The 19,458-nt window shown below is 46.7% G+C and overlaps 1 protein-coding gene across 1 annotated transcript; it reads right to left on the bottom strand.

The window, feature by feature from the left end:
• Positions 1 to 2,439: 2,439 nt before the first annotated feature.
• On the bottom strand, positions 2,440 to 18,237 carry GPR55 (G protein-coupled receptor 55). Its single transcript, XM_011998084.1, has 2 exons — positions 18,181 to 18,237; positions 2,440 to 3,903 (listed from the first exon to the last, which is right to left on the bottom strand). Exon 2 carries the CDS (start codon positions 3,767 to 3,769, stop codon positions 2,810 to 2,812), a length of 960 nt encoding a protein of 319 aa, XP_011853474.1. The 5' UTR covers positions 3,770 to 3,903; positions 18,181 to 18,237; the 3' UTR covers positions 2,440 to 2,809.
• Between the last annotated feature and the right edge of the window lie 1,221 nt (positions 18,238 to 19,458).

Below are 19,458 nucleotides of genomic sequence, written 5' to 3'. Positions count from 1 at the left end.
CTTCTCCGGGCCCAGTAAGCTTAGTCCAAGACAAGGTCACATGGCATCACATGAATCTATTTATTTAGCGAATCAGATTAATCAAGTCTTTTTTTCCAGTGCTAACCCTCCACCCCTCCTGTGCCGCTGGGCCCCACTGCTGATTATGGGCCAACTTGGGTTGCAGCCATGTGGGTCCAAACTCTCGGCCCTCCTGCTGAGCAGCCATAGTGGCCTGCAGCATGGACCTGTGCCCGCTCCCACAGACACGGGTCCCCATGGAGAAGAGGCCCTTCTTCCCACAGTGTTTTGGGACGGGTCAGGGGTCCTCAGGGCCCACCCATGGGTCCCAGTTGTCACATCACACTGAGACTGCTGATACCCTCGGAGGACCTACCTCTTTCATTCATGCACCTCATGGGTCCTGGCTCCCTCCCAGGTCCCAGTTGTCACATCACACTGAGACTGCTGATACCCTCCGAGGACCTACCTCTTTCAGTCATGCACCTCATGGGTCCTGGTCCCCTCCCTGTCCCTCCCTCCATGGTCAGTTCCTCTCAGCAGTCTGGAGCCCTTTCTGTCACCTGGACAGAGTCATGCTGCACGTAGATAAGATTTTATGTTTGAACATCGCTGGGGATGATAGGAGGTCAGGTCCACCCACCCCTGTCTCTTAGGAAGCACATCTGGCCCTAAGCACATTGGTAGACCCAAGTGCACATGAAGGGCATCACTCAGCTCCACCAGGCAGGCTCCCAACTCCTCGTGCAGAGAAAGAAGTGGGAGGAGGGTTGTCCCTAATTCCACCACCCATGGACTCTGACCCGAACGAGTCCCAAATGCCCTGTTGCATGCAAAAGTCTGGCTTCCTTAGAGTATCATGGGTGGTGTCTCTGTCTACGGTAGCCATGGGACAGGGCAGCCTGCAGGCAAGGAGAGGAGTGTGTCTGGGACTTGGGGCAGTCAGGCAGCCTTACCTCTGGGTCTGCAGAGCCTGACTCTGTGGCTGTGGTTCCTAGAGGCCCAGCCCAGGGGGCCTGAGCCTCTGATTCCTCTCGTCTGGTCTGGTCTGGTCACTCCTCCACATCCACTTCCACCCCTTCATTGACGCTCTCTTCCTCACCCTTCCCTCCATCCACCTAGGAGGAGGTGTACAGAGTGCCACCTGAGCACAGCAACAGTGGGGGCTGCTCCTGAGAAGGCAACTCCTGCCTGTCCATGGCTCTTAGGCCAGCCAGGAAAGGCTCTCAGGCAGGAAGCAGCTCGGCCAGGTTCCCCACCTATCCAGCACTCCCTGCAGGCTTCAAGCCTAGGGCCAATGCTCAGCTTCCCCTCCTTTTCCTCCTCCTCTTCCTCCTCCTCCCCACAGGTCCTGGTTTATCCAAATGCCTCTCTTCTTCCCTTCAGGCCGCCACCCCTCCCAAGCCCTTCCGCCCCCACTGAGCCCAGATCCTACAAGTAGACCGCAGTTGCTTTTCCTCCTAAAGACCTTGCTCACATGGAGTCTCATCAGTTACTCCTCACCCCACTCGCTCTGTCATGCAAAACCACCCCACAGTGGATCCTTCTCATCATTTCACTCTCCGGAGCAGCTGAGTCACTGGGAGGCTTCCGCTGTCACTTGCACTCCTCCAGATTCTTCGAGAAGCCATCCAGGAATGACTCAATTGTTTACAGTTTCCTGGGACCTGCAGGGACCCCCCGCCTTGCCTTCTTTCTCAAGGCCACACCCTTGTGCCTGGCTGCCTCATCTTCTCCCTCCCAACTGGCAGGGAGGAACGGTTCCATGGGCAGTGCCAACTGCCCAGCCAGGATGCAGGTGAGTAAGACAGCACCTCCTCCACCCTCCTATGGTGGAACCAAGGCAGGCCTGATTCTTTGCCGTTGTTTTCAAGCAAGCTAGATGGAATGAGCAGCTTCCCAGTCTGTTCAAGACAGAAAGCAGGTCAGGAGTCTCCCCTCTCCCAGGCCATCTCCCACTGCCTCTCCTCGCCCGGGGCCAGTACCAACACTCCCTGCTGTGGACACCCTGATGGTAGTGGGGGAGGGGTTGTGTGCTTCCAGCCCTGGGCCTGTCTTCTTCCTTCCCCAGGAGTGTTCTCTCCCCTCCCCTCATGGCTCTTGAATGTCATCAACACCCCCACTCAGTCATTCTGCAGTCTTCTCATGGGCACAGAAAGGTGTGGCTGGCTTCCTTCACCTTTCTGAGGCCCACTGGAAACATGGGGTGATCCATGCATACTTGCCCAGCCCCAACACCACTCTCACTTGCTGTCATCTCAGTGAGGCTTTTGGCAACACAGCTCCAGAAGGGACTGGAAAATGCAAGTCTGCTCCGTCCTGGGACACCCAAACTAAAAAGGGGCTTCATTCATCCCTACCACCCCACCTCTGCCCAAGACACTCTCCCCCATAACTGACTCTCTTGGCTCCCTCCTCTACGTCCTCTCCCTTTCTCTCTCTTTCTTTCCAGAACCTCCCAGTCGAACAGGAAAATGGGGAGAGTTGGAAACAGCCTTGTTCACATGGTCTCATTCTCTTTCTCAATTCTTCTGCTGTATAGTTTTCGGACTTAGAAATCAGTAATTGACCTGGTTTGTGGGTTCTTCAGAGATCCCTGAACACTGGGTGGTATATGTGGAGCTGTCTGGGCACTGGAAAAAAGGTCTTTGGGGTACAATGAGCAAAGCTAGCACTCAATGGGCATCAAAGGGAAGCACATCAGTAAAGATGGCGTGGATCATCCCTCCACATCAAAACCCTGGAACGCAATATCCGTTACTAGAATTCAGGGCCAGGGCTTCCTTCCCCTGAACAGGATGTCCTTCTGTTAGCCCCGAGAGATCGTGGTGTCCTGCAGGACCAGCTGGACCCTGGAAGGCCGGTGGGCCCTGATGTTCATGCGGAATTCTTTGATGACAAAGTAGTAGCAGAAAACATCCAGGCAGCAGTTGACGTTGGAGAAACACATGGACAATTGCAAGAAGAAGCTGATGCTCTGCTTGGCTCTGCACTCTACGATAAAGCCATTTCTCACCAGGAACTGAAGGAAGAACCCCAGGTGGACTGGGAGGAAGGAGACCACGAAGACAGCCAGGCTGACTGCGATGCTGTAGATGCAGGCTCTCTGCTGCACCCAGTCCTGGGTGTGGTCTCGGCGGCCCAGCAGGATGTGGATGCTCCTGGAGGAGCAGAAGCCCATGATGCCCATGGGAAGGAGGAAGCCAAACACCTCCAGTGGGAAGAAGACCTTGGCACTCCAGGTATCGTCAGACATGTTGTGGAAGCACATGTATTTTTCCACTTTCCCATGGAAACTATAGATAGGGATGCTCCCAGTCCACACCAGGACCCAAATGGTGCAGCAGATCCCAAAGATCTTCCTGGGGGACCGGAGGTGGTTGACCAGGAGTGGGTACCGGATGGCCAAGAACCGGTCCATGCTGATGAAGCAGATGGTGAAGACGCTTCCGTACATGCTGACGAAGTAAAGGCACTCCACCAGGGTGCACAGGAACGGGTAGGGGGACTGTACCTGGGACAGGGACATCTTGAATGGGAGGGAGAGCACCAGCAGCAGGTCAAAGACTGCCAGGTTGATCATGTAGATGGAGGTGGCAGCATAATCGGGCCACCTGTTCTTAAGGAAGGTGCTGAAGCCATGGATGGCCAGCAGGTTGAGGATCAGGCCCAGGACGAAGGTGGGGATGTGGACTGCAAACTGTAGGCTTTTCATCAGCTCATTGACGCCATCAAACAGGCAGTCACCACTGGTGTTTGGCTGACTCATGTTTCTTCCTACAACACCAACAGATCAGACGGGGCTCCTTTCACTCTCTTGAAGCGATAGATTCAAATGACTTTGTCAAGAATCACAAACACCTCCCCAGCATCATACAGCAATTCGTGCCCACTGAATCACAACTAGAATACAGAAAAGAAAAATTACCTTTAATCCTGCTGCCCAGATGCACATGTTACTTTTTGTGTATATCATTCCAGACTCGCTTTCTCACTCTCTTTCTACCATACACACATTTTTCTTTGACAAATATAGAACCCTGCTGTGCATGGACATCTATCTTTTAAATCAGAACTCCTTTTGTTGAAAGAAGTAAAAGCACATACCCAGACCCAAACAGGCTGAAGCAAAGAGAGAGTTTCACATAATGGAAAATATGGAAACTAGGGTAAGGCTGACTTCAGGAGCAACTGGACCAGGGATTCAAATGCTGTTTCCAGGATTCAGCTCCTCTTATCCCCTTTGTCCTCCCCCGACCCACTTTCCTGATGGTTGGACACAGTTAACCTGCAACCAGGGATGATTGGCACCAGAGCATTGCATTCCTCTGGACACAGTAGTTGGTTAGTTCATTGGCTCAGGGACAGACATTTGACTCTCCAAGAACATGATAAGCAACACAACTTTTGCTTGGGTTTCCAGGCAGAGGGTTGGAGTCCCTTGTCAGGGATTCATATTTGCCAAGATAAAAGGTCTGCAGCTGCTGCAGCCTCTTGTTCCCCAAAGGGAAAACCAGACAGAAAATGGAAAGATGTGGGAGAAAGGGCATTCCCAGAGGGAATGGAGTGGGGCCCTGAGGTCTCCACAGGGCGAGGAAAGGCCTTTAGTCAGGCAGAAAATTAGAAGTGGCCTCAGGGACAGGAGGACCAAGGCTATAGGTGTGGTTGCACAGGGGTGTGGTCCAAACCTGGCCAATTTGGGGTGAGGGGGTGAGTGCCATTGTAGGGTTCTTTATTAAGGTATGTAGCTCTAGAGCAGAACAAAACCAACTGTTCAACCCAGGCGTCCAGAACCAGGCTGGTAGAAAGATGACTCAAATATGACCCAACTTCCACCCTCTCCCCACTAGCCCACCTGTGCCCACCTCCCCACTCCCTCCTTTCTCACCCACTCTTCCCTCTCCCCACAAGTGAGGCCACGCTGCTGGTGTACTCGACTTGGACTGGCCTTAGATATGGAACATGCCACATTCACTAGAGCACTGGGGCATGGCATGGAAAGGACATTCATGCCTGGCGTCTTCCTTAACCACTTCGGCAGCAAGCAGCTGGGTGAGCAAGTGTAGCCGGGTCGTGCCGTGAGACCTGCCTTCCTGTGCTTCTCTCACCTTCCATGACTTCCTGACCAGTAGGGGCTAAGATCCCAAGATACTGATGTACCAGGCAGGAGACATCAGCATGGACTCCCACCAGAGAATTCTATACTAGAGACCACTGCAGCCATTATTATTATTTTTTTTTTTTTTTTGAGATAGAGTCTCCCTCTGTCGCCCAGGCTGGAGTGCAGTGGCACGATCTCGGCTCACTGCAACCTCTGCCTCCTAAGTTCAAGTGATTCTCCTGCCTCAGTCTCCTTCATAGCTGGGATTGCAGGCCTGCGCCACCACGCTCCACCATGCCCGGCTAATTTTTTGTATTTTCAGTAGAGATGAGGTTTCACCATGTTGACTAGGCTGGTCTCGAACTCCTGACCTCAGGTGATCCTCCCACCTCGGCCTCCCAAAGTGCTGGGATTACAGGCGGGAGGCCCCGCACCTGTTCTTAAAACTTCTGTTATTAATTAAAGCTTCTGTTATTATTTTTCATAGCTTGTTACTAATTTTTAAAGTATTCCATGCACTCAATAAGATATTCAAACAGAACAAAAGAACATGCATAGGAAAGTCAGCCTCCATTGTACCCTAAGGCCTCAACTGTCCTTTCTGAAGGCAGCATGGCTTACAGCTTCTTGCATACTCCTCCCAGACATTTTCTAAGTAGATGCATATATGCAAATACATGCATGCATACATATACGTGTATGACTTCTTTAAAATTTGGAAATAATATACATACAGCTTCTGTCCCTTGCTTTTTCAGTCAACAATGTTTCTTGGATGTTGGTCTATATCAGAATATATGAATGGCTTGTTTGCCTTCCATTATGTAGGTATACAAAAGCTCATTTAGTCAGTAGCCTATTCATAAACATTTAGGTTTCTAGTGTTTTACCAGGAAACAACGAATTCCACAATAAGCATTCCTGTGACTTATTTCTTTGCTGTGCTGCTATTGCTAACCGAATTCTCATTCTACTATTGGTTTTCATCACTACTGGGGGCCTGTGGGAGGAAAAAATTGGCGTATTTTTTAAGATCTTATCTGTAATACCATTCCCAAGCCCTCTCTGATCCCTAATGAAAAAGAAAACCGATATATATAGATAGATATTTATAGGTACATATATATCATCCACTGAGCACTATGCACAAAACATTTAACATGCATTACTTGATTTGGTGGCTCTAAAGATTCTGTGGTTTCCAATATGTTAACTTTTCTCACAGATTTATGTAAAGAGAGATCTAGGAAAATGTACTTCCTCTTATTCAAAGCCTTGGTGTCCTGTGGTCTGTGGGGATGGTGCCCCCTGGGGGTGTGCAGTAGTCACTGGTCCTACTCTGGATGCTCAGAATCTGCAAGCTGTGCTGGCCACCTCCTCACTAAACATGCTGAAATGGCCACAGGCCTAGCTCACAAAATTACTAGAATAGCTTGGAACTCACAAGGTAAATTTCAAAAATGATGAGAAAAGCAGGTCAAAGCCCAGTTCGGGTCTAAATATGAAATGTTGCAACACCAAAGAGGAAGATGGAATTGGCTTGGAGAAGTTGCCTTCAAGACCAGAAACAGCAGAAAACCAAGAACCGCAAAAATAAGAGTGAATATAAGTTTATGTGCAAAGATATCCAATAAGATTTTGAAAAAGGAACTGAGGACATCTATCTTTGTCTGGGTCACACTAACCAATTAAGAAAAAGCAGCCACCAATGACAAAAACTCAACATTCAGAGGCCCTTACTGTCAACTGTTACCAGCCGACTCCATGGGTGAGTCCAGCATATTGCTGGTGGTTCAAAGTGGCCAAGAAAAAAAATCAGTGATGCTCAAAGTTCAACCCAAACCCAGACGCAATGTGTGGTTGAATTGGGGCAACAAATGAATAACAACAGGAGGAAAGTGGTCTGACAGAAAGCACACAACCTTGGATGCTGGGATGAGTCTCCATTGACAGTAGCAGGTATATTCATAGATACAATTTGGCCATCAGTATTCCCCAGTAGGATTATTCTAAAGGTCACATTTGAATTACTGACAGACTTCAAATGGAAGCTTCTCAGAGGGTAGTCTTTGAAGCCAGAGAAGGCACTCTATGGGCTGGCAAGAAGAAATTAGGTTGAAAAAATACTGCTAGCTAATGGCAGAGTGAGAAGAGAATCTGAAAAATTAATCTGAATTCCTTCTGAAAGTCCAAGGAAACCATCTTTTTGAATCTTTTTCAAAAAAATCAGGAGCTTCACTGAAGTAAGATAAAAAGGCATCAACGCACTCCAAACTGCAGCAAGAGATGAAACAGTCATCCTTCTCAAAGAAGTTTGCTAATAAAAACCAGTCTACTTGTGGGTGGGGGAGGGGAACGGGGTAGGGGAACAGCAACTAGCACCATTTGACCTGTGGTATGGGGCCATTCCATTAGCAGCTCCTGTTCTGGCCAACCCAGGGGTCCACCCCAATCAAGCAATGGTACTATAGTTGGCTGGGTAGGAGGCTGAGTCCCTTCAGGTTCCCTGAGAAGCAGATGCTAAGACAGTGTTAGACAGCTCAGAGATTGCACAGGGGAAGTGTCCGTGAAGGATAGCGGGGAGAGGGAGCAGGAGGAGGTGGGGTGAGCCTTCAGACCACCTACAGGTCTGACTCTGTGGAAGGAGAGAGGGAAGGAAGGACAAGGTGGGAAGGACTTCAGACAGCAGTGCAGATTTCAGCCCTTCTTGGCCAAGCCATGGGGCATCTCTGAGCAAAGGCTGCCTCTTGGAGGAGCCCCACATCTGCAGAAATCGTCCTAGGCTAGTGCCTCTGCCGGGCTCAGACACTGTCTGGGAGCAGCCCAAGGAGAGTGGCATCAGCATCAATGTCACCATGGACCGGAAGCAGCAGAGCTGCACTGACTGTGGTCAGGGACCCTGGGAGTGGGCTTTCTGGAATTCCAGGGAGGTCTCAGCAGCACCCCTGCATAGCTGCCAAGGGGCCATCCCGATGCTGCCATTGATGTTGGGATCTGTGTCACAGGCAGCAGTGGAGACACTCTCAGTTTCCATCCCAGCAGCACCATCTGTGGAGTGCTGCCTTTCTACCATCTGCAGCAGGGATGGGTGGGCACCTTCGCCTCCTGGAGGACTGGAATGGGGCAGTCCCAGCCTCCTCCAGAAGGAAATAGCATTGAGTGAGCAAAGGTAATGGGTCAAGCAAATAGCATCTGTGAATGGAGTGAAAGGACCCCAAACCATTGTGAGTCAGCAGCAGCCAGGTGGGGCTAAATCGAACCGTGGAGTAAATGAGACAACACAGGAGATGAAGCTCCATGTTTCGTGCAAAAGCTATGCAGAGAGCCACTCCCAGGGGCCCTGCTGACACCTCTGAATGTCCCGCTGACATGTTTAAATGTCACCAAGACAGAGCCTCCCAAACATCCATGAATAAACAAACCAAGTTCCTTGGAAATCTCTGAAAAAATAAGTAACACCAGAAGAGCCTTGAGGGAGAAGATCTGGGTGCAAGAATTTCGTATCCAACAGGTGTTCCTGCATAAAGAATGCAAAAAGCAAGTCTCAGGTGGATGCGGCCTCTAGAAAAATAATCACCCCAAAACTTTAGGCCTCCAAGAGATCATTACTGAGAAGAGTGCAAGGATGAAAACATCAAGGTAGAAAAGCTTGGAACTGAGCATTGAATTGAAAGCAGGAAACTGTGGAAAGAGACATAAGGTACGATGAATATAGTTACAGATTTAAAATTAAAAGAAAAAAAACCAGAAGAGATTATCTGGCTGGACTAGTGACTCACACCTGTAATCCCAGCAATTTGGGAGGCCAAGGTTGAAGGATCACTCGAGCCCAGGAGTTTGAGACCAGCCTGGGCAGCATAGTGAAATCTCATCTCTCCAAAAAAAAAAAAAATTTTTTTTAAATTAGTAGGGTGTGGTGGCTTGTGCCTGTGGTCCCCAACTATTTGTGAGGCTGTGTGGGAGGATCGCTTGAGCCCAGGAGTTTGAGACCCACCTGGGCAACATAGTGAAACCCCATCTCTACAAAAAAAAAAAAAAAAAACCTTAATTAGTAGGGCGTGGTGGCTCGTGCCTGTGGTCCCCAACCATTTGGGTGGCTGTGTGGGAGGATTGCTTGAGCCCAGGAGTTTGAGGCTGCAGTGAGCCATGATCATGCCACTGCACTCCACCCTGGGTGACAGAGTCAGACCTTCTCTTTAAGAAAAAAAAAAGAGATGATCCATGTCCCTAGAAACAGACAAGTCTTAATATTGTGGATAAATTAACAAAGCAGGAAGAATGTTCTTGTGTTGTAGGGGTGGGGACAATGGAGGGTAATAGTAAGTGCCTGGGGTGAAGCAAAGGGCTCTATTGCTAATATTTCTGTTCTGTTTATTTTTTTACTTCAATAATTACAGGAATATGTGTCAGATTCTTGAGAACCTTAAAGTAACCACTATTAAAAATGTGATGCCTACCTTCAAAATTACTAAAGAAGATGAAAAGAAACAAAATAGACTACATAGCAAAGGAGTGAATATAACAGGAAAAGAAACAGCATAGAAATTACAATAATAAGTGCAAAAAAATCAAATTTTACTAATATTCTCAATTAAAAAATAAAATATAACTGTTTGCTCTTAGAAAGAGTACACTTAAATGACACAGAAATGTTCCACCTAAAAGTCCTGTGACGATGGAACAGACAAATACAAACAAAAAGAAAGACAGGGAGGTAATATTCATAACTAGACTTATAGAATTGCAGGACAAAATTGCTCATCAGGATTAAGAAGCTTATTTTTATAGAATAAAATAAAAACTCAATTGTGAGGGCAAATGTAGTAATCTTATACACCGAATGGTGGTATACAAAAGTACATCAGGTACAATTCTTGGAATTCAAGGAGCCATTGGCAAAAACAAATTGCAGTGTCAGATTTTCATATACTGTAGATTAGAACAAATATAAATTAGGACATAGAATTATATAAATAATATGATTAATACAGTTTAATTAATGACTCTTGGGTTTGGTTTTAAACAAATAGGTAATCCATTTTTTTTTCTCAAACAGCCAAAAAACACTTGCTGAAAATGAATTATCTACCTTAAAAGAGCAAAACCATCCGTTAAAAAAATACAGAAATTATTTTGGCTGTACTCTCTGACTGCATACAAAGACCTAGAAAATAAAAATACAGCCCGCCCGAGTGCAGTGGCTCACGCCTGTAATCCTAGCACTTTGGGAGGCAAAGGAGGGAGGACTGCTTGAACCCAGGAGTTTGAGATCAACCTCACAACACAGTGAAACCTCTGTCTCTACAAAATTTTTTTTAAAAAATTAGCTGGGCGGATCACAAGGCCAGGAGATCCAGACCATCCCAGCTAACACGGTGAAACCCTGTCTCTACTAAAAATACAAAAAAAAAAAAAAAAAAAAATTAGCCGGGCGTGATGGCAGACGCCTGTAGTCCCAGCTACTCAGGAGGCTGAGGCAGGAGAATGGCATGAACCCGGGAGGCGGAGTTGCAGTGAGCCGAGATCACGCGACTGCACTCCAGCCTGGGCGACAGAGCGAGACTCCGTCAAAAAAAAAAAAAAAAAAATTAGCTGGATATGGTGGCTTGTGCCTATATAGTCCCAGCTACTCAGAGGCAGAGGTTAAGGCAAGGGGATGGCTTGAGCCCAAGAGGTCGAGGCTGCAGTGACCTGTGATCATGCCACTGTACTCTAGCCTGGGCAACAAAGTAAGACTCTGTCTCAAAATAATAATAATAATAATAACAATGGCTATTTAAAAATAAAGTGAGAACTACAAAACCAAATACATGGGAAGAATAGCAAGACCTTTTTGGATTTGTTGTTTAAAAAAAAAAAAATTCACAGGATACAGCCAAAAACTATTCTCAGAGATAAATACATTGCCCTAACTGCTTTAATTTTCTTTAAGGAAACTAAATAAATGAATTAAGCACTTAACTTGAGCATTTAGGGAAAAAGCGTCTTAGGGAAATCAGGAAAAAGTATAAAGATAAAAGCAGAAATAAATGAATTAGAAAAGAGAAAATATCAGAACCGACACATTTAATAGGTGGTTCCTTTGGAGCAGAAGCAATAAACGAAGCAATACCTATATCTCTAACAACTATGATCAAGAAGAAAGGACTCAAACGGTCATAACTAGAAATAAGAAAGAAGGCATTAAGCTTAGTTAGAGAGGAGAGCAAAAACAGCAAGAAAATGCATTATTACTTGTGTGTTGATCTGTTTAAAAACCTTGATGTAGTTGTTGATTTACCACCATCTATACAAGGTTTGGCCCAAGAGCAAATAGAAGTGTTGACTAGACCAATATCCATAAAAGAAACTGAAAATATTATCAAAGAATTACTCTTAAAATAGGCTTTAGCTTATTTCAAATTTTCAAGCAACAGATAATCCCTGTACCCCATAAAGTATTTCAGAACATAGTATTAACGAATTTCTATTAAACTAACATCCAAATATCAAAACTCAGCACAAGAGACAAAGTTGCTCAAAATACAATTATGAATATATATGCAAACATTCTAATTAAAATATTACTAGATGGAATTCAGTACATTAAAATTATAAATCATCATGACAAATCAGATTTACTGTAGAAATATAAGATAGTTTCAGTGTTAGGAAATCAATTAATGTCTTGTATCACATCGTTAAAGCAAAAATAAAAAGTCATCCAATTGTACAGTTTGTCAGAGTTATTTAACTAACGGAATAGGGAAGTACTTCTTACAAAGAGTACATTGCTCACACCAATGGCAACTTTGTATTTAATGGTAAAATAATAAGGACATTCTTGTTGAAATCAGACATTTGCTAACACCCAGAAATCTCAAGACTATGCACTAACACATTTAACAGGAACAAGAATAAATGAGGCATTCCCCAAAAAATCAATAATACAAAGGGAAGGCTTAGTTAAGAAATTATGTTAAGACTGTCAGTTAACAATTTGGCAGTAAAACCAACTTAGAGTCTCATCTTAAACGGCATCTCAAAAGAAATTCCAAATTCATTAAGGAATTACATTTCAAAACAATCAAACCGTAGAAAAACTAGATGAAAATTTAATAAACAACTTATAAAATCACTAAGGGAAAAAGCTCTTTGTCAACTTAGTATAACTGAAAATCAAAGTAAAAGAAAATAAACAGGACAGGTTTGACTGCGCAAAAAAAATGTCTTTTTGCTAAAAAGTCTTAACATCAAATAATATACTCGAAGAAACAAAACACAACCAATGTTAGATAAATGACGTTCTTTCTCTGTGAAGAGAATATTAAAATGAATAATATCAAGACCAACAATAGATGAATAAGCCAATGACACAGGCAGTTCCCAGAAGAGGATTTACAAAGAGATAACATTTTTGCTTATCAAATTTAACAAAGAATTTGGCAAGGGTTCTGTGAAACCAGTCACCAATATGCTGGTAAGCGTACAAATTAGCACACAACTTTTGGGATCTGATCATTTCTATTACAAGCCATGAAAATCATATGACTTTAATCCAGTGATTCTGAGAATTCACCTTAAGTAAATTATATGAAAGAAGAAAAATTGTGTACAAAAATATGTCCACCTTAGCATTTTTTTCTTCTTCTTCTTCTTCTTTGCCTCAATGTATTACCACATTATTTTTTTCTGATAGTAAAAAATACATACACATTTAAATGCCAACAAGAGGTTAATTTCACTGTGGTAAATTTACTCAATGGAAAAATTTTCTGTCTGACTGTTATGTTTATGCTGATTATGTTCAGTAAAAACCCCACAAACTGTAGAATTAGACACATTCAGAATGATTTCAACTGTGATTAAAATTACAAAAACCCACGCATAGAGGGGCAAACAAAAAACCTAAAAAAAGATTTCTACATCCCATCCAGTGGTTGCATTCTAGCAGTTGGATGGTGGGTGATTTTTAAATCTTTTGCCTTTATCTCTCTCGTCTTTTTGGTGTGTTTTTCTAATTAATTAATGATAATATGAAAACCTGAGATTATATATATATGTATTTATATATATATATAAAAATAAATAAAATGTTTGGTGGGGAAAAAGGAGACCAGTAAGGATAGCTTTCAATTTTTTCCTTCTATATCAGAGAAACAACTTGCGGTCTGGGTTTGTGTTTGAGGCATGGCAGGGTGCAAGGTTTACACAAAATTAAAAGATACGCATTGAATTCACCAAAGCTCAGCTGATAAGGCATGACCTTTCAGGTTCAGAGATGAGCATTTCAAGATGGGGCTGGGAACGAAGCATGAAGTGAGACAGAGATGTGGAAGTGTCAAGTGAGATAGCAAGTCCCACCCAAGTGATGGGAGAACAGCAACAAGAACCTGATTCATGATTTAAAAAAAAAAAAAAAAAAAAAAAATGAAAAACAAGTTTCCTCTGTTCACAGGTCAGCCATCACATCATAAAAATGTGTACTACATAAGGACTAAAAGACGACATAAAAGAGACAAAAAGCCAGCTTCACAGTGAAGAGTAGATGAAGATGAGAAAAGAGGTTTAAAATAGAATCCCCCCAAAGCTTGGTTAGCTATCAGTAGAGTCAAGAAGTTAAAAACGTAAATATTTTCCAAATTGAATATTTAGGTTAAATTACCTTGTTTCTCTTAACGGGACAAAAGGAAGAGAAGATTCACAGTAGAAACCGAAAATGAAAAAACTGTAATATCACAATGTAGAACACAGAGGGGCAACCTCACAGAGGCTTATGCAAATATTATCAACAATTATTAATACTCCCTATATTAATCTATTAAAAACCAACCATCAATTAAAAAAAAACAAAATTCAATCATCTCTGGTCGAGGAAAAGCACCAAGAAAATGAAAAGAGACAGACAGAGTAAAATGATAGCATAATCTTTGGTTTATCAGGCACATTTTGTGCTAGAAAGGAAGGGAATAGGACAAAGTAATTTTTTTTAGTAAAAAGAATTGAGAAAGCAACATGGAGACTCCACAAGAGTGAAAGTTACAATAAATAATGAAAACACAAAACACTCAATTTCTGTTCCAATTAGCACAGCAAAAAAGTACATAATGGGACCATGCAGGAAATGCAAAAGAAATTTTAAAAAAATGGAAATATAGTGTAGCTGGAGCCCTTAGTGCCCCTTCTGTAGAATATCCATGATCAAATAGACAGAGAAATTAGAGCTCTGAACAACCCAATTAATAAGGTGGACTGGCAGATCAGGGAGAAGTACATGGTAAATCAAGGGTCTATGCTCTCTTTAGAAGAATAGACAGAGTCTTTCACAAAATTTATCCCGTTCCCGAGCACAGGCAAGTCCTCGACAGCAATGGCGATTTTACACTCATTCTTAGACCACAAAGAAAATAGCTGTTTGTTGGTCCTGAACACTTAGCTGCAGCGCCATGATATTAATATTTAATAGGCATTTCTATGCATTCTCTTACATAGCCTCTTAACGTGTGAGTTAGAGACAAAATCAGACGTACGTTGCTAAAATATTGGAAAGAAACAATATTTATACACAAAACACAAATGCAGTCACCACTTAAATGAAAGTGGGAATTCCTAAGTCTTCTTTTGAACAGGAAAGGGAGAAACGAGGCGAGCCAACGCTACATTCAGAGGTCCTGGAAGTGGAGTGGAAGTGACCATGGCCATTGCACTGCTCTGATCACCCTGGGACCCAAGGCTGTCTGTCCGCACGGGCTGAACTCGGAGTGGGTAGGGAACCACAGCATGGGAGAAGACGCGGAAAGGCCTAGAGATACTCCTAATCCCTAGAAGGAAAGACACAAGGGCATCCATCCTCCAGTGCTCGTGACGTGTTCCACCATAAGGCTTCACGGGTCAGAAAAGGAATGGGTTCCAAATGCTGCAGAAAGCAAACCTATCTCACAGCCAGAGTGTCCGAGAGTAGACAAAGCAAAGCGGCCTCATCATGTGTTGGACTCTCTGTTACCAGAGGTATGCAAGCAAAGGCAAGGTGAGGTGCTTATCCAGAGTGCTGTAGAGAGAATTCATACACACAGCAGTGTCTTACTGAAGGGTGTTTTTGTTTGTTGTTATTTAACCCTGAAGTAGACTCTTCTTTCAATATAAGGCTGTTTTCCAATGTTTGGTGAAAAGGAGAGAAAGTATGTCGAGTGTGGAAAGGGACTGGGGTGGAGCGCAGAGGCCTTGCTTCTCCTCCTGGCTCCCTCTGCTTGGGGGGCTCCACCTCATTTCTTCCATCCTTAAGGTCCTGCTCAGCCCCGAGCCCAGAGCCCTGGCCTCACTGTGCTAGCTCGTTTGTTTGTTTGCTTGCTTGTTTGTTTGAGTTAGGGTCTTGCGTTGTCACCCAGGCTGGAGTGCAGTGGCACAATCAAGGCTCACTGCAACCTCAACTTCCCAGGCTTGAGCAACCCTCCCACCTCAGCCCTCCAAGTAGCTGGGACTACAGCATCACCACACTCAACTAATTTTTACTTTCTTTCTTTCTTTTCTTTTATTTATTTATTTATTTATTTTTGAGATGAAGTTTCCTTCTTGTTGCCCAAGCTGGAGTGCAATGGTGCAATCTTGGCTCACCGCAGCCTCTGCCTCCTGGGTTCAAGTGATTCTCCTGCCTCAGGCTCCTGAGTAGCTGGGATTACAGGCATGTGCCAGGCCTGGCTAATTTTGTATTTTTAGTAGAGACGGGGTTTCTCTATGTTGGTCAGACTGGTCTCGAACTTCCAACCTCAGGTGATCCACCTGCCTCCCAAAGTGCTGGGATTACAGGCATGAACCACTGCGCCTGGCCTAATATTTTATTTTTTGTAGAGACAAGGTCTCACTGTGTTGCCCAGGCTGGTCTCAAACTTCTGGGCTCAAGCAGTCCTCTCACCTCTGCCTCCCAAACTGCTGGGATCACAGGCGTGAGCCCGAGCGCCTGGCCTGTGCTGGCTCTTAACTGCTGACTCTCTACATTCTGCAGCTGGGATTCCCGCAACTGCCAGTGGTCCACGGTACCCTCATCTGCCCACACCTTCAAGGATCCAGCGTCCCACTTGCGGCAGCCTCAGGTGCCTGCACAGCTGAGGCCTCGAAACCCTCGAAATACCAGACCTACCTTTCTTCTTTCGGTGGCCTGGACTTTCCAGAGAACACAAGCAACCAGAAGATCACCACCCTAAGGAGGTCTGCGGCTGAGAAGGTGGCCCCTTCCTGCAGGTGCCAGGCTGTCATCTGCACAGAGCATTGTAGCGTGAACCACCTCAGAGATGGCAGGGCCAGAGCCTCAAAAATCAGCATTGGCACAGCCACAGGGATGGATTTGAGGAGCCCTGGAATGCTCCCCCAAAAATGCCGCAGTTAGAATACACAGCGTATCCACCACTAACACCATAGTGTGAATGAAGTCATCCACCTGTGCCTGAGCTAGGCGTCTGGGGGCCATGATGCAAGAAGGAACAGGACACAGAGGGGACAGAGCACATGACCACAATCTCCCGAATGCCTGAATGTTGCTGAAGCTTGGGCGGGGGTGTTGGAGTGGGGCTGGGAGAGTGGAGGGGCCGGCTTGGGGACATGAGAGGTGGTCAGCAGTGTGCTCAGTGCTCTACGACAGGAACTCAGGACACTCCTGGGAGGCTGCCCTAATTATGCCCATTTTACAGATAAGGACAGTGAGGCTCAGAGATGCTAAAGAGTCTACCCAAGGTCCAACAGGCCGTGAGGGACCCTCTGGAACTCATGTTCTGAGTCTCTCCTCCTCCCTCACCCTGGCCCCCATCAGCATCACCAGCAAGAGCATCTGGGATCCAGGAGCTGCCAAGCCCCCTCCTCACTTCTTTGCATGCTCATGCTCTTCTTTCCCCTTGAACTCTCTCCTCCACTGCTGAAAATCCCACCTCTTCCTTCAAATGCCCACTTTCCGGATTCACTCACGTCATCCGATATGGTTTTCCCAGGGCCGTCCTAAGTGGGCACCATGAAGAGTCCTCAGTGTATCCCAGGGGGAGCGTGTCCCTGCTGTCCTGCAGCAACCCCAGGACCAGGACCATGCCCCCTTCACCTTTATCGCTGAGCCTCACATACTGTTTGCCCTTGGGAAGGTCTTATTGCATAAAAGAGGGGAAGAAGAAATGACGGAACAAATGGCCGGGTCTGCTGCAGCTCCACAGTCACTGGTGCTCCCTTTGGAGCTGGGACAGCTGCTCAGAACCAAAGGCAAACCCTGCCTTCCACAGAGCTGTGCGTGGCACTTTGCTCTGCCCTGTCCCCTCATCCCCATCGCCTCGGGCAGCGCAAAGCCCAGGTGAGGCCAGGCCAGCCAGACATGTCCTGACTTTGTGTTCTCGCTCGCAGGGAAGAATCTAGAATTTTTGGGGTTCTAAGTGCTGCTGTGTCTTCCTGCCCAGCCTTTCTAAGAGACACTTGGCTAGGGTTCGAGAACAATGCAGCTATAATATAGGATAGCAGCCAGGGCGCCCCTCCCCGTCATTTACTCCCCGTGAGGAAGAAACCGTGTATTGCCTCATTCCCCAGAGAGGTAAATGGAGGCTAGAGAAATTAAGCAGCTGGTGAGTGGGTGAGCCTGGGCTCGTAGGCTCTTTCTGGCCCCCAATAAGCACTTGTTCAGGGCTGCAGGATGATCTCTGAGACAGTGTCATCTCTGGCGCTTGGTGGTTTCCCAACAAGATTCCGGGGAATGGGCAGCGGGCTTGGTGGAGGGCCGTGGCAAGTGAGCTACACACCCCAGGGAAGGCTCCCAGGCTGCCTGTGGGGAGGTTTCCCCACCCGACATGATGCTGCAACCCTGACTCAGATCAGGAGGAAGTTGAGGGTTCGTAGAAAAATGTCACGCGTAATCGGGGACAAACCAGGTCTGCCTGCCGCTGCTACTGTCACGGAGGCTGCCTGGAGGCCACCGCTGCCCTGACACCTGGGACCGCTTGCTGCATCGGGGCAGGTGTGCACAAAGCCCAGGCCCACACGAGCCCCTGATTTTAGGAGAGTTACCTGCAGTCCACAAGAGCAAGGTCAGGTTAGAGGCTGCATGCCTCAGTTTCTCTAAATGGCCCAGAGGCTGTTACCTGTTGGTGGTCCGGTGTGGCGGAGAAGGCTGAGATGTCATTTCTCCTCCAGGCCTGGCTGCCGGCCTGCTCTGGGGAGAGTCACTTCCCCTCTCTGGGTCTCAACTTCCTTGTGAGTGAAATAAAGGGGTGGGACCAGATGCTCTGAGTGGCTCCTGTGACACCCTGTCTGGCCTAGGGGCTCTTGCTCAGGGGTCTACAGAGGGGCTGCATGGAACTAGAGTGTGGACATGGGGAGCAGATTCCAGGAGGCGGGTCTACACTCTCCTGCCCTCTTAGAAGATCTGCACGCCCATCCCGCAGTTGCCAAAAAACAAAACAAAAAACCAAAAAGCCAAAAATCACACTGCGTGTGTCAAGACCTGGGAAGCCTCTGGAAGAGGAAGCCTCTCACACACCGCAGATGCTCTAACAGGGGCACCACACAGGAGCAGCCATTCTCAGCACCTGACAAAGGCCGTCGTGACTTCCAGCACTTCGGGGGTTTAGGATTTGAAACTGCTGCCCACAGAAAGGAAAGGAAGGTGGTGCTGTTTAGGACTTCCAGTTTAGGACTTGCGTGCCCAGCCTCGGAGGAGACCTCAGCTTCCACGTGTGTCTGCAAGAATGGTCAGTGGGGTCCCACATGTTCCCCAGCCTCGGCTTCTCTGTCCCAGGCCTGCACAGAGATTTGGGGCAGCCTTAGGCCTGTGGCCTCCTAGGGCCCTGCAAGCAGAGATTTCCCTGGCATCTCCCACCTTCAGGGCTGGGAGGGCTGAGACTCACCCGTGGGCTTGGGTGGCTATTAGCTGAGAGCCCTCATAGATTCCAGCCTATCAGGAAAGTCTGGGCTGAAGTCTACCCTGGTAGATGCAGCTGCCGTGCCCTGGAGGTGTTGGGAGGCCCTGTCGGATGACCAAAGCACAAACAATTTTTAAAAGCCATGCATGCTGGGACTTTCAGGTGTCTACAGGAATAGAAACTACTCCTGGGTTTTTTGGGTGATTCATCCAACGCATGGGTCCCCTCTGTAAATACGAGCTTGCAAGTCACTGCAGGGGAACCACCTGGCCCTCTGGAGCCGGGTCTTCCCACTGTCTGGTAAAGAGGTTGACGGAACCATGACAGCTTTTAAGCTCTCACCTGGGCTTGTGCGATGGGTTGTGCCAAGTCCACTCCCTGCTCCAGGCCATGGAGCCCCAAGCTGGCCTGCGTGCCAAGACAGGGCACTGGGCAGTCCTGCCCCAAGCGAGGCCCCCCTATAGGGCCCCCAGCCCAATCTAAGCCAAAGGCTGGCTA

This window comes from Mandrillus leucophaeus, unplaced genomic scaffold, assembly GCF_000951045.1.
Source record: "Mandrillus leucophaeus isolate KB7577 unplaced genomic scaffold, Mleu.le_1.0 Scaffold555, whole genome shotgun sequence".
NCBI classification, from domain to species: domain Eukaryota; kingdom Metazoa; phylum Chordata; class Mammalia; order Primates; family Cercopithecidae; genus Mandrillus; species Mandrillus leucophaeus.
This window is presented reverse-complemented; position numbering and strand designations above follow the sequence as displayed.